Source organism: Lingula anatina, chromosome 1 (assembly GCF_051362555.1).
Source record: "Lingula anatina isolate TDL-2025a chromosome 1, LinAna3.0, whole genome shotgun sequence".
Classification (NCBI taxonomy): domain Eukaryota; kingdom Metazoa; phylum Brachiopoda; class Lingulata; order Lingulida; family Lingulidae; genus Lingula; species Lingula anatina.
Window position 1 is genome coordinate 26,941,270 of NC_141767.1, and position 13,668 is coordinate 26,954,937.

A 13,668-nucleotide genomic window follows, 5' to 3' on the forward strand; every position below is an offset into this window, starting at 1 on the left:
ATGCCAAGGCCTCGTTTTCGGGGGTTTATTATTTTCCTGGTTCGTGAGTGGGGGCAGGTGTTTGGCAACAACACTATAGTATCTTGTCAGTAAGTTGTTATTTGTTTTACTTGCATCAAGAATATACAGCTATAGCCTAATGCTATACCCATATCCATAGAAAAACTTGCTAAACTTAGTGTACGTTTTATAGATCTCTTGTCCTCTGAAAGGACCTGTAGGGTACAGTTCACAGTACGTGTACGTCCATATTAAACCTGCACAATTTCACAGGGAAGGCTTGTTCACCTATTTAGTCTCCAGATATCAGATGTGTAATCTACGAAGTGAAATGTCCATATTCGTATTCATTGTCAAAATGGGCACCAAATACTTATTTGAAGTTCAAACAAATTATATAGATATACTGTACATGTAACTTATAATTTTGATGACCTTTTTTATGCGGAACCGGCTACTGCTAAGTACATGTGCATAGCGCTGCCAATTTTTTTTGTCTTATATGCTAGATAAAGCCTCAATACAACCTGTGTTTCAACTGTCAAGGCTATAAATATCCATGTAATGGCAAAACTGTGTGTCCTCTGTCACACCTTGTATTATATAATTTGTATATAAAGTCCTTTATTATCAGTTCAAACATTATAGTTTGATAAAGTTTTAATCTTTTTTATTCCAGTTTTATTGCAAACTTAGGCAACTACTAGCATTGCCTCAGTTTTAGGCCTTACTTGCTGCACAAGTAACGCCTTATTCTACCCTGTGCTTCAAACTCTTGTTTATGTGATGTTACTTGCAATTGGTGTCCCTAAGTGCTTTGACATTTTATTAACCCAAGACAGCAGGAATGAAAAGACTGAAACACTCTCAAACTGAGGAGTGAACTGATACTAAGGGACTTATATTTGAAATGATTTACTACCCAGGTACAATGGGAGAAAGCTTGAGTTTTTTTGCTAACATCACTGGTTTGATCAGGGTGAATGAGATGAGATGATTAATATTTTTATTTATAACACAATGTGTCCAAGTATATAGCAATCACCTGATGTTGCTGTAGCTAATGTTGTCATCATTGCCCTTGGTATTTCTGTTCACTTTCCTGCATTTTTTACTCTTAAAATTGTTATTATTGAAGTATTAAGTTTTGTATGGATTTTTTTTTTTTTTTTTTGAAAAATTGGCAGTTTCCAGATGTAACTTTGCATTTCCATGGGTTTGAAGCTCATGCAGTGCTAATGGTTTACATTTTCTTAATGTATTGGTAGTTCAAACTTTAATTTTAAATTAGTGGCGATTATGCTATAAGATATCACTCTACTGTATGTAATATTGCGTTAAAATTGACAATAAGTATTTTGTGCACTGTCATCACAAACACGATAAAATGAAGAACATATATTATTATTCCAAATTAATTGTGACCTTATTCAAGTAAATATATGTAATCCAATATTTCTTTATTTGATTTAGATCTCTATTTAAAATGGATATAGGTTTTATAATTAACTGACATCCAACATGCAGTGTGCAGAAAGAAAAAAACTTAAAAGAAATATGCTTGGCTTAAAATACTAAAAAAAAAAAATGTCAGTTAATCCCACATCAGGAGAAGAAACCTACACCAGTGCACAGATAACTTTCAACCTAAGCTACACTCTTACAAGTAATTCCATAGAAAACTGTTTGTGGTTACCTGAAGAACAGATCTAAATAATATAGACCTTTACTTGCTCAAAGACAATCACCCAGTTCACAGACCAAATATTCTGATCTTTCGTTTCTGGTCTAGCAAGAATCTCTTAGCTAGATTTACACTGGCACATTTCCAGCATACATATATCTGTAAGAAGGTATAATGCAGAAGCCTGAATAGCAGAATTGCTATTCTGAGAACTCAGTTTCCATGGATACAACACAAATGTAGCTGTAATTGTTTTTTTTTTTAGTGTGAGTGTTGATATTGCCTATTTGTCAATTATTTGATAGAGAAGTGCTGTAGATATGTTACAAATGGTAGAGGTGATTGCTCTTATTATTGTTATTATTTCTCTTTGAATCCCATTGCTGTCAGTGCCTTAACTGCTATATTAAACGGTTGCTTTTAGACTGATGCAGTCTGGCCTGATATTATCTGGACTGTATTGCCTGATGGTATTGTGTGCTTGCTGTAATTATTGTTTAGAAATAAAGTCATGGATCAATATTATGCTTTATAGAAAGTGTTTCAAGGATATGTGGAAGCTCTAGATAATTGCCTGCCAAGTGATTTCATATGAAATGCTTAAAGGTAGGTTTTATAATATCAACCATCTTATAGGTGTTTAGAGAATGAAACAGGTAAGTGGGGCTTTCATAGGCTGCTTACATATGGATTTGCTGTATGGCATATTAAGAAGTGTTAACAGAACATTGTCTTAGACCAAGCAGGTGTCTTAAATGCAAAGCACAAGTGCATGAGCAAGGGCACACATATCATGTATTCATATAGCTATTTTTATGTACAGACACAGATGTGTCTGTACATATTGCCATCACCTGCGTCTGTCGTCGCCGATGCCGTCGCCGATGCCGATGCCGATGCCGATGCCGTCGCCGATGCCGTGCACTTTCCTTGTAAACACGATAAGTGGAGGACAGTTTTACTTTTTGGCTTTATATTTACAGAGCTGATGAATATTCATAAAACGCAGGTCAAGTTCGAAAATCAGCATGATCGGGCCATTATTGTAGAACTTATGCTGTTTTTTCACTTTTCAGCATATATGCAACCCTGTAAACACATTTTAAGGAACACCGTTAGGCCTGTTGTCATGAAACTCACAGGAGTAATCAATCTTACTAAAACGCAGGTCAAGTTCGAAAATCGGCATGATCGGGCCATTACTTTAGAAGTTATGCTGTTTTTTCACATTTCCTCAGATTCAATTCTTAGGCATGTTAACAGTCTTATTATTTTACTAATAAGATACATAAAAGTGTTTGTTTGACATTTCCTGAATCTTTACAAAATTGTTAGTTGATTATGTAAAAATGATGGTAAACTTGTTATCGTGTATTGTGTAATAAAGTGTCAAAAATGGAAATAAACTCATATCATTGCAGTTTGTCAGATGCAATCATTCACTATGTTCAGAATCTCAGGATGGAGGAAATTGGACATTTAACACTGTTGTATTGATATTTTTCCCATCTCATCAATTTTCTTAGTTGATCGTATAAAAATGGCAGTAACCTGTTAATTTTGTTTATGTTAAAAAAATTGTTAAAAATGGAAAAAAAACATTTCAGAACAGTGCTGTCTTGTTTACATTTTGGCATTTTCAAGTTGTGACTTTGAAGTTCCATGGGCCTGAAGACCTTTGCTAGTCACATTTTCTGAATATCCATGATACTAATATTTTATTATTAAAAATTGATGGTCATTAAGCTGTTTAACATTATGTAATATTGCATCAAAATTTGAAAAAAACTTATTTTGGGCACTGCTCCCATGATGACCATTTAAGAAAAACCATGTCACTTACTGTTCTCAAACAGTACAGTAAATATGTACAGATGTGTCTGTACATATTGCCATCACCTGCGTCTGTCGTGGCTGGCGTTGCCGTCACTGTCACTGTCACTGTCGCCGTGCACTTTCATTGTAAACGCGATAAGTGGAAGGCAGTTTTACTTTTTGGCTGTATATTTACAGAGCTGATGAATATCCATAAAACGCAGGTCAAGTCCGAAAATCAGCATGATCGGGCCATTATTGTAGAACTTATGCTGTTTTTTCACTTTTCAGCATATATGCAACACTGTAAACACATTTCAAGGAAAACCGTTAGGCCTGTTGTCATGAAACTCATAGGAGTAATCAATCTTACTATAACGCAGGTCAAGTTAGAAAATAGGCATGATCGGGCCACTATTTTAGTTATGCTTTTTTTTTTCACTTTTCAGCATATATGCAACACTGTAAACACAAAATAAGAAAAACAGATAGGCCAATTGTCAGTAAACTCACAGGAGTGGTCATTCCTGCTAAAACGCAGGTTGAGTTTAAAAATCAGCTTAATTGGGCCATTATTTTGAAGAAATGCTGTTTTTTCACATTTCCTCAGATTTAATTCTTAGGCATGTTAACATGCATGTTTCATTATTTAATTAGTAAGATAAGTAAAAGTGTTTGTTTGGCATTTCCTGCATCTTTACAACATATGTAAAAATGATGGTAAACTTGTTATCTTGTATTGTGTAATAAAGTTTCAAAAAATGGAAATAAACTCATATCATTGCAGTTTGTCAGATTCAATCATTGACATTCACTATGTTCAGAATCTCAGAATGGAAGAAATTGGACATTTAACACTGCTCTATTGATATTTTTCCCATCTCATCAATTTATTTAGTTGATCATATAAAAACGGCAGTAAACTGTTAATTTTGTTTTATGTTAAAAATTTAGAACAGTGCTGTCTTGTTTACATTTTGGCATTTTCAAGTTGTGACTTTGAAGTTCCATGGGCCTGAAGACCTTTGCTAGTAACATTTTCTGAATATCCATAATACTCATCATTATGCTGTTAAACATTATGTAATATTGCATCAAAATTTGAAAAAAAAAAAACTCTTTTGGGCACTGCCCCCATGATGACCATTTAAGAAAAACCATGTCACTTACTGTTCTCAAACTTACAGGAAAGAAACATGGGACTAAAATACAGCTTCAGTAGGCAATGCAGTCTGTTTGGTAATTCTTACTGCCAGTTAAACAGTTTTTTTGTGAAAATTTAATTTTTCACATATTGGCATTTTCAAGGTGTAACTTTGAAGTTCCACGGGCTTGAAGACCCATGCTAGTCACATTTTCTGAAAATCCATGTATATTTTATTATTAAAAATTGACGGTCATTATGCTGTTAACCATTATGTAATATTGCATCAGAATAGAAGAAAACACAATTTTGGGTGCTGCTTGAGCATAATTAAAATTTGATGTTGAATTTGCAGTTTAACATAATGTACTTTTGCATCAGAATTGACAGTAGCCTATTTTGTGCATAGTTATTTCCTGTTTTTTGTCTGTACATTTGACAGCTTTGCTGCCTTGTTTCTATTTTAGCAACAAGTTCAAGCATACTGTCTAAATAAAAGACTGTTTCATTTTTTGAGGTAAGTTTATTTTTCAAATTGTCAGATTTTAGCAGTTACTTTTTGTCATAAGGTATACTGAAATGTGTATATGTGCACACACATGTATATACACGATATAGAGAGTTTAGACATTTCATTAAAATGATAGAGGAGATGATAATGAAACCTCAAAGAAAAAATGCAGCAAGAACATCAGTGCACACTGAACAAAGTATCATATTTTATATAATTACGTTGCAAGAGTGTTGCAAAGGTGATTAACATGCATGAACATGCAAGGTTTTTAGTCTCCATCGTAACTAAATTTTCAGTAGTGTAAGTCAATCAGTGTGCTTGCCCAGTTGCATGATTCAGTTGATTGAATATTGTTTGTAATTTTGTTTGCGTGACTTCTAATGGTATTGTCATTTTCATCTAGCGTGCTACTTTCAAAACTTGGTTTACTGCAGTGATTACATTTTTATTGCAATCTTCCAGGTAAATGATATCATTAACAGGACCAGGGCATTGTTTGTTATACCAAGAATCACAGTCGAACAGGTAATTTTCTTTTACATCCTTTTTTGGTCATCATTTTATTTTCATTAACACGATACAAGTGAGTAGGTTTTCAGAAATTCCTCTACGTATTCAGTGGCATTGACTACCTTTCATTTCATTTCCTATGTTTTATCACGCAAAATCAAACCTCTCAGCTGTATTTTATGTTTACATATATAAAGAAGATATAAAAGATGAACCAGCAGTCATTTGTGTGTCATTTGATGAGTTGTAGACTGTCAGTCATCTTTAACCCAAATCCTCTAACAGTGTACATTATTTCCATATTCCTTGGATTAGAAGAAAACTTCATTTAACGGATGTTGTATGCTTACATACGATATCTGTTACTATTTTCATAGCAGTAACAACTTACATCTGTGTGCACGTGGTAACCTGACCGTGATCATGTGAAACCTTGCAAAACTCTTTTGCATTTACCATTAAGGTATTGATAAATGAAAGAATTATGTCATGAATAAATTCATGTCATGTTATGCCATCTACATGTATCATGTTTTTGTCTTAATTTCAGGTCTAGATACCCAACTGGCCAACTGTAAAGCAATTTTTCCAAACACCTCACTGTAATTCTCACAAAAATACAGATATATTTAGTGTTTTCACACACATATAGGTTTTTGGTCACACTTTCAAATTTTCATACAGAGCTCCCTTGTATTTGAGTTTCTGTGTGTCATTTTCACGATGCTGTCAATCATGTACATTCCTCATGTCATCTTACTTTCAGTCATTTTGCTAACACTCATTTCTACTCTCTGTAAAGCAATCCTCTATAATTGGATGGTTATTGCAATCATTACAATGACAGTTATAAAAACAGAAAAAAAATGCTGCATGCGGTATTTACCTCTGGTAAAATACAGCTAGACAAAAACCCACTGATGCTCGTCTGTAGCAGAGACTGAGAGCTGTATTTATGTGTGAAAATGGCAGTATATGTATAAAATCACTATTTAAACAGCACATTTAATAAGTATCCTGAGTTTGTTTGGGGCTAGTTGACTTCATTGGTTGGGCAGAGGATCTTGATTAGGTCAATCATAGCAGCCTAGAAATATGTCATAAATCTATAAATGTCTGTTAATGTGCTGATCAGTACATAGTCCTGCAATTTATGGTTTGAGAGGGAATTAATGTGAAAAATAGGAATGGAAATGTTTTGGAAAGTCTTTTCTAGGTAATTTTTGTTTCTGTTTCCTTCATTAAAAATATACGAGGAATAGTTTGGTGAATTTTCTTTTAGGACTTGATCACAGGTTCAGCTTACCTTGCCTGAAAATATTCATATTGATATATCAGTTGCATCCAATTCTTTAAATCTCTTATTTGGTTTCAGCATCAACCAAGTACAGTAAGGTATAATGTTGAATAATGCATAACATTGTATTTATGATAAATTCCCCCAAGATGCTATTGATCCAAGTTAAGCAATATAAAACCCACCATAGCATCAATTGAATTTCAAGGTAGGCTTCTATGGTGGAAGTATTTTTAGATTTAGTAATTATAGCATTACATTTTTTCATTGCTTAGATGATACAAATAACTTAGCATTGAAATATTTCATCTCTTTAAAAAGATTATCAAAATTCAAATGACTTAAAACACAGGTATATATACTAATAATTCCCTCTGTCTGCTTTAAGGGCACATTCCCATAGATTTTAGATTGCTCTATCCCCGTGGGGAGTCTCACTAGTTTACTGTCAGATAATCCGGCTTAAATGTCCGTCCCACCTACTACAAGCTGTAGGGAGGTAATTAACTTTCGTGCCCGCTCGGCTGACAGCTATTTAGCGTGAACCCCCATGGAGTTAGGTCGATCTAGTTGGATCGATCTAATCTCTGGGAATGGGGTCTAAGAGTAAATTGTTAAGTTCGGAATATACTAAGTAACCAATGGTGCCCATGAAAACATAGAATTGGATTGTCTTGTTGCCATGGCTAACAAACAGTTGATACTGTGATAAAAGTCAAAGTAGGGGGAGCAGACAAAACCCTGACAACAGTCGACGAAATGGTCAAACTTTCTCTCTAAAGATTTTAGATCTGCTGTAAAACTTTCACACTGTCTTTGTGTTGTTGTCATATGCCTTTTCTATTTTTCTCGTGAGCAAGTCACAACGCAGAACTTATCTTGTTTTGTTTCTGATATGAAGCAATTTTTGATTGATATGGAGACAATAGGGAAATACAAAAATCAGTCTCAAGCCAGCAATAATATGAAAATCCCCTTGAGAACAAAAGATGACTCCTTTGTAATCTTCTTAATATCTACACTTATTGTATCGTGCACATGGCATCAATTTCCCTACCTGCATCCTGTAGATGTATCCAAGAATTACAAACATAAGGTCAGCACAGTATTATCATAATGTAATCCTTTCTAGTGGTTTGGTAACCATGCATGGTACATAATATGTACAGGTTATCTGTCACAGCCATTGGTGAACTTTTTCTGACCAATTTTCCAGGAGGTAGTCTTCAGAATGAATCTGCATATACTCAGTTTGCAATCATTTATTTTCCATTCTTTGAATTGGTAAAGGTTGCAAACCACGTATGTTTGTATTTCAGCCCCATCTGTGAGTTGCTCTTATTAGCTAAAGTGCATTTTTTATGATACTCTGCTTGCCTCACAGTGTTGACACAATTAATTTTGAATGCATTCTTATCATATTTATTGGCATATCTCTTGGGAAATGAACACCCATTCAACACTGGCGCCAACAAGTAGAGGATGCGTGCTATTTTAGTGTATGCATGTGGGTTGTAAAACAATTTCCAATATAAAATATGTTTATCTACAAGGAAATTTGCAGGAAATCAAACCAATCAAGGTATTGGTGTCTGGGGGGAAGAAAAAATTGAAAGGTCAGACAGAAAGGAAATATACATTTTACTTTTAGAATTGCTTTACATGGGAGTGAGATAAAATTCTCATTGAATTATTGCAGATTTAGGTAATTATAAAGACAATCATAGCAACTTGTTTGTTTTTTTAATCTATATTTATTTTTTGTGTTCAAAGTATGAAGCTTTTATCTATTACTTCACTTCATGGGTGTAGCAGTACCCAAAATTACTTACTTAAAAAATGCTAATAGAAAGCGAAATATAACTTTTCATGGTTGAGCCATTAAAATTTTGCAGCAATTGCATGTGTTGACTATCAAATTGACAAGATTTATGCCATATTGTTTCAGTGCACCAGATTAAATCATGCAATCCATGCAAACCATATCTTGACAATGAGGGACTTAGATGAGTAGGCTTATTGCTTTTCTAGATCATGGTTCATAGGGGAAAACAGATCAATAGTGTCTTAGATAGCTTCTGGGGATCACAAGCAATGCACATGCCTGGCACGTAAAGCTGAACACTAATTTAATCTAAAGGGCCTCAGTTGTAGAGAAGAGAAAGATTATTAGAGTCATCCAGTAGCAATTTGGTCCTGTTTATTTTCTTTTGTTGTTGTTGTTGTTGTTGTTGTCAATGCCCACAACCTAATTTAGAACAAATTTTTGGATGGAGTGCTTTAATTCTAACTGAATTCTGTTGAATATGAGAGATTGCACCCCCTCTATAGAAGCCATTATTCATCTATTCATTTGCTCATTGAGGATGCTGCTTACTTATTTGTTAGTACTTTTTTTTAATCATTATTTGGTATCACAGTGGAAATCTATCTGTAGAATTAGATACCAAGTTGTATTAGTGCTCCATGAATTATTAACTATCCTCAAAAGCATATTGACAGGTGATCTCTAAATATTTCAAAACTTTTTCCTTACAGGAATTGAAAATCCACAAAAAGACAAATAAGATGGCAAAACTGGTTTGGCATTTTGTATGGAATCAGCTTCAAGGCCACAATGTTTTACCAAGAATGAAGAATGACGGTGACAAGCGAGAAACATGTTGATGCCTCATTTTGTACCATGGATTGTTTTGTACATAATCATGAATGCCCATGATCATTGTTGCAGAAAAGCACAAGCAACTCTGAAGAAATGGAGTTAAGTTCTGCTGTAAAAGGCACTAGTCCTTTGCCAAATCATGGCATTAAACGGCCTGGTGCTAAATATAGTATTAATGATAGTCCAGAAGAAGCCACCTGTGGCAGTACAAGGCACTCATTGGATGTCAGAGTCAATGTGGCTGACAAGGAATTCTCGGATATTTCAGAGGCATCAGGGGAAGAAAATCCTGTGAACAGGCTACATAACACTCCTTATAAAAGAATTGTGCACACAGCGCAGCAAAGTATGCTGGCCTTCATGGCAGTGACTTTCATTTATATCTTGGCAGCAATCATCGTGTGCTGTCCTATACTTGGGATAACATGCTTCATGCTACCTGTGGGTATGGCAGTAAAGCACAGTTTAGATGCGTGTGGATTTTGCTGCTCAGCGAGAACGTGCAGATGTTACAAGGAGGAGCGCTTGTCTCATTCAGATGTTATGCTTTTGCATGAAACTCAAGAAAATAAGGCCATTTTTCAAACTATGCTGGTGTTGGAAGGTGGTTTACAAATAGGTAGACTGAGGGATATCATCAATTCCAGACTGATATGTGCACAAAATGAAAATGGCAGGTTGTACTACCCAAGGTTTAAACAGAAAGTAGTCTCTTTGTGTTGTGGATATGTTTGGATGGACGATTTAGACTTCAATATATCAAACCATATACGCTTAATGCCTAGCACCATCAAAGACTGCAAAGACCTTCAGGAGTACATATCCCACATGTCATCTATGCAACTTTCATTTGAACGTCCACTGTGGGAAATTCAGGTGCTGGAATCTTTTGGAGAAAAGAAACAAATGATTTTATTGCTGAGAACTCATCCAAGTCTATCTGATGGGATATCATTAGTGAAGATATTCCACAGAGCTGTCTCAGATAGCCAGTCTACTCTAGAACTCAAGGCTCCTTTTGGAAGTATATCTGTGATGTTCAACGTTTTAAGGTCTTTTGTGATTGGACCGCTGTGTTTCTTGACTTGTTTATTTGGCCGTAAAGATAAAAACAAACTTTTAAAGAGGAAACTATCAGGGAAAAAAATTGCCATCTGGACAGAACCGTTCAGTTTGTTTGCAGCCAATAAAATACAGCAAATAACAAGAACCAAGCTTGGTGATATATTTTTATCTGTGACTGCAGGGGGGATAAGGTTTTACCTCCAGTCTTTAGGTGACAACCTGCCAACAGATATCAAAGCCACCATTCCTGTAGATTTAAGAGAAAATGATAACTTTAACCTGGTTATGGGCAACATATATGCAAATGTACCCGTACAATTACCTGTGTCCACGGAGGGGGCCATACCGAGGCTGTGGGATCTTAGTCAAATGATGGAGCAAACCCGAGACTCTGCTTTGCCTGTGATCTTGTATGTGGTATGGTGGAATTTATGTTATATTTTACCACTGAAACTCAGCAACATTCTGCAGGACATTATTATAGGAAAGACATCCTGTATTGTATCAAATCTGCCAGGGCCTAACCAGAAAATGAAAGTGGCTACTAAAGAGGTGAAGAGTATAGTATATTGGACTCCAACAAGGAGCAGTGTTGGACTCTCGGTTTCATTTTTCACCTATGGAAATGACATAAGAGTTGGTATCTTGGCTGATGAAGCAGTGGTGCCTGACCCTAAGTTACTTGCAAAGTACTTGTCACAACAGGTAAGGGGATAAGTAACCTTACTGTGTTTTAATTAGAAGAGGATCACCAATGTATGTAACATGTTTTATACTGCATTTTAATGGTTTTACCCTTCTTATGTAGCATTGTTGATGAAATGACTACTTAAATACTGTTTAATGCAGCACCTGACATGTAACTTTCAGGCATACAGGTGTGTTTGCTGTTGTGGTGGTGAAAATAGAATAACTTTGGATATTGAGTTGTAGTATATAACTTAAGTTTGCTTGGATAAATTTAAGAAAAGAGATCAGAAAAGGTGTCATTTGGTAAGAGTTTTATCTTTGTTTTATTTTTAGGCTGGAATTATGTTGTTGAATATTACATCAGCTGTTTTTTTTTCTTTATTTTCTATGCAGATAAACAGTCTGGAGAGCATGGTTGCTAACCGTCGTTTACCTGGAGAACACAGTAATCCTAGTTTTGTCTTAGGAGCTTCAATAGTAAACCAGGCAAAGCAGCCAACAATGGAAGAGGTGAGTAATAGCATCCCCCTTTGACTGAGATTGGGAAAGTTTAACATCACACGTTATGTAGAAGAAAAAAGCTGGAACTGTTTTAGTCACAATTTGAAAAGTAGTTCTTGTACAGAGTTATTTTTGAAACAGTTTGTGCAAAATATGCTGATCACAGTATTTCAATTAGATAAATGCACAAATAAAATATTTAATAAGAAAGAGGAGGGATATTATAACTCAACAAACTTTAATATTGCTTTGAAAGTTCTTCCTGGAGACAATTTTTTTTTACTTCTGCCACAGCTCCAGTCACGTATCAGTGCTATCCAGTCTGAACTGACATCTCTAAAGGCCAAGTACGAGACAGCAGATGACAGTGAATACGCAGGTGATCGGGAGCAGCTTGCCCAGCAGGTGGAAGTCTTGAAGAAGGAATTTGATGAACTACTGTCTCAGACCAAGAAAAAACGGGAAAGCTCCAACAGTACAAATGATGAAACAAATGTAATTCTTCTGTTATTTTGAAAGATTTTAATTAATTTAGTAAAATATACATTGGTTGTTTGGACATCTTTTTTTTTTTTTGCTCTGAAAATTTAAAATTGCATTTAAAGTGTATTGTTCAATTAGTAACAGTAACTATTTGCAGAAACTTTTAATCCAGATTGTACAAATTCAACAGATCATATATTTGCAGTCTTCTCTTTGATCTTAATACCTTTTGTGTGCTTATTTCCTTGCTTCTACCTCTGTCTGTCTGTTCTCAGAAGGTCAAAAAAGGCACCAAAGGTCACAGTGCAGCTGACATGGGGGCAGTTCCTCAGATATCTCTTCCTTCCTCTCAACGTCCTCTTTCCACATATTCTACTGATAGCTTGAACAGCAACCCCTCTGCTGACATTGAACAAAAGCAGTGTCTTGCCAATTTTATCTGTGTCAATTCTACAAGTCCTGTGCATTGCAGAGTAAGCTTACAAATATGATTACTCTGCATTGAAGAATTAGTTTCCAGATTTGTTAAAATCTTTTAGCATATGTACATTATTTTTTTTCAAGAGAGTGATAGAAATGTATAGTCATTAAGTAAATAACAGTGCTACTTGAAAGTGACAATATGTGGGTTTTTTATCATTATCTTAAATCTTACCATCTCCTTGAGAGATATCCTGCACTAATTTTGTAAGGCACACTCCTTTGTTTTGACACCCAGAGATGTATTTTCACTTAAACTAAATCTGCAGGTGCTTGATTGAAATTTATCAAATGTTCCCCAACTGGGTTAATTTAAATCTAATGTTTTTTTTTTTTTTTTTTCTCAAGCCCGGGTCCACCTCCATGGCAGATGTGGAGATGAGTATTGAATTTCATGATCACCAGCATATGCCCTTGGAACAGATGGAGATGGAGGATGATTTTTCACCAAAAGTGGAAAGAAAAGGTCCTAACAAGTATTCTGCTGAGTTGAAAGTCTCTACTTTGTGAAAATAATAGGAGGTAGCTCCCCAGAACCACATGGGACAGTTTGTTTTAAAAATCTATGGTTCTTTTTCACACTTACATCTTTTAGGTTTGAAGTGCTATTGTATGTGTTGGTAAAAGGGTCCATCTGTCCAATGGGTCTTGAACCATGATATATTATATGTAATGAATACATGCATTGTACTACCTCAGCTAAACCGTTACCAGGAATGAGTTGATTATGTTAAAATATATTTGTGAGAAATTGCACAAATGGATTGAATTGTGTACTTAAATGACTTGATTACACCTTTATCTGATAAAGTGTATTTAAGTT

General features: G+C 35.1%; 1 protein-coding gene across 4 annotated transcripts; it reads left to right on the plus strand.

Moving 5' to 3' along the window:
• Positions 1 to 4: 4 nt before the first annotated feature.
• LOC106157124 (uncharacterized) lies at positions 5 to 13,635 on the plus strand. 4 transcript variants are annotated; one of them, XM_013532625.3, is made up of 8 exons: positions 5 to 89; positions 5,111 to 5,160; positions 5,620 to 5,682; positions 9,503 to 11,396; positions 11,775 to 11,891; positions 12,177 to 12,377; positions 12,641 to 12,838; positions 13,194 to 13,635. In XM_013532625.3, the coding sequence occupies exons 4-8, from the start codon at positions 9,720 to 9,722 to the stop codon at positions 13,353 to 13,355; spliced, it is 2,355 nt and encodes a 784-aa protein (XP_013388079.2). In that variant the 5' UTR covers positions 5 to 89; positions 5,111 to 5,160; positions 5,620 to 5,682; positions 9,503 to 9,719; the 3' UTR covers positions 13,356 to 13,635. The 4 variants fall into 4 exon arrangements, with proteins under 4 accessions (XP_013388079.2, XP_013388081.2, XP_086852546.1 ...); XM_013532627.3 differs by lacking the exon at positions 12,641 to 12,838; XM_086996420.1 differs by lacking the exon at positions 5 to 89 and having other exon boundaries at positions 4,458 to 5,160.
• The last annotated feature ends 33 nt before the right edge of the window (positions 13,636 to 13,668 follow it).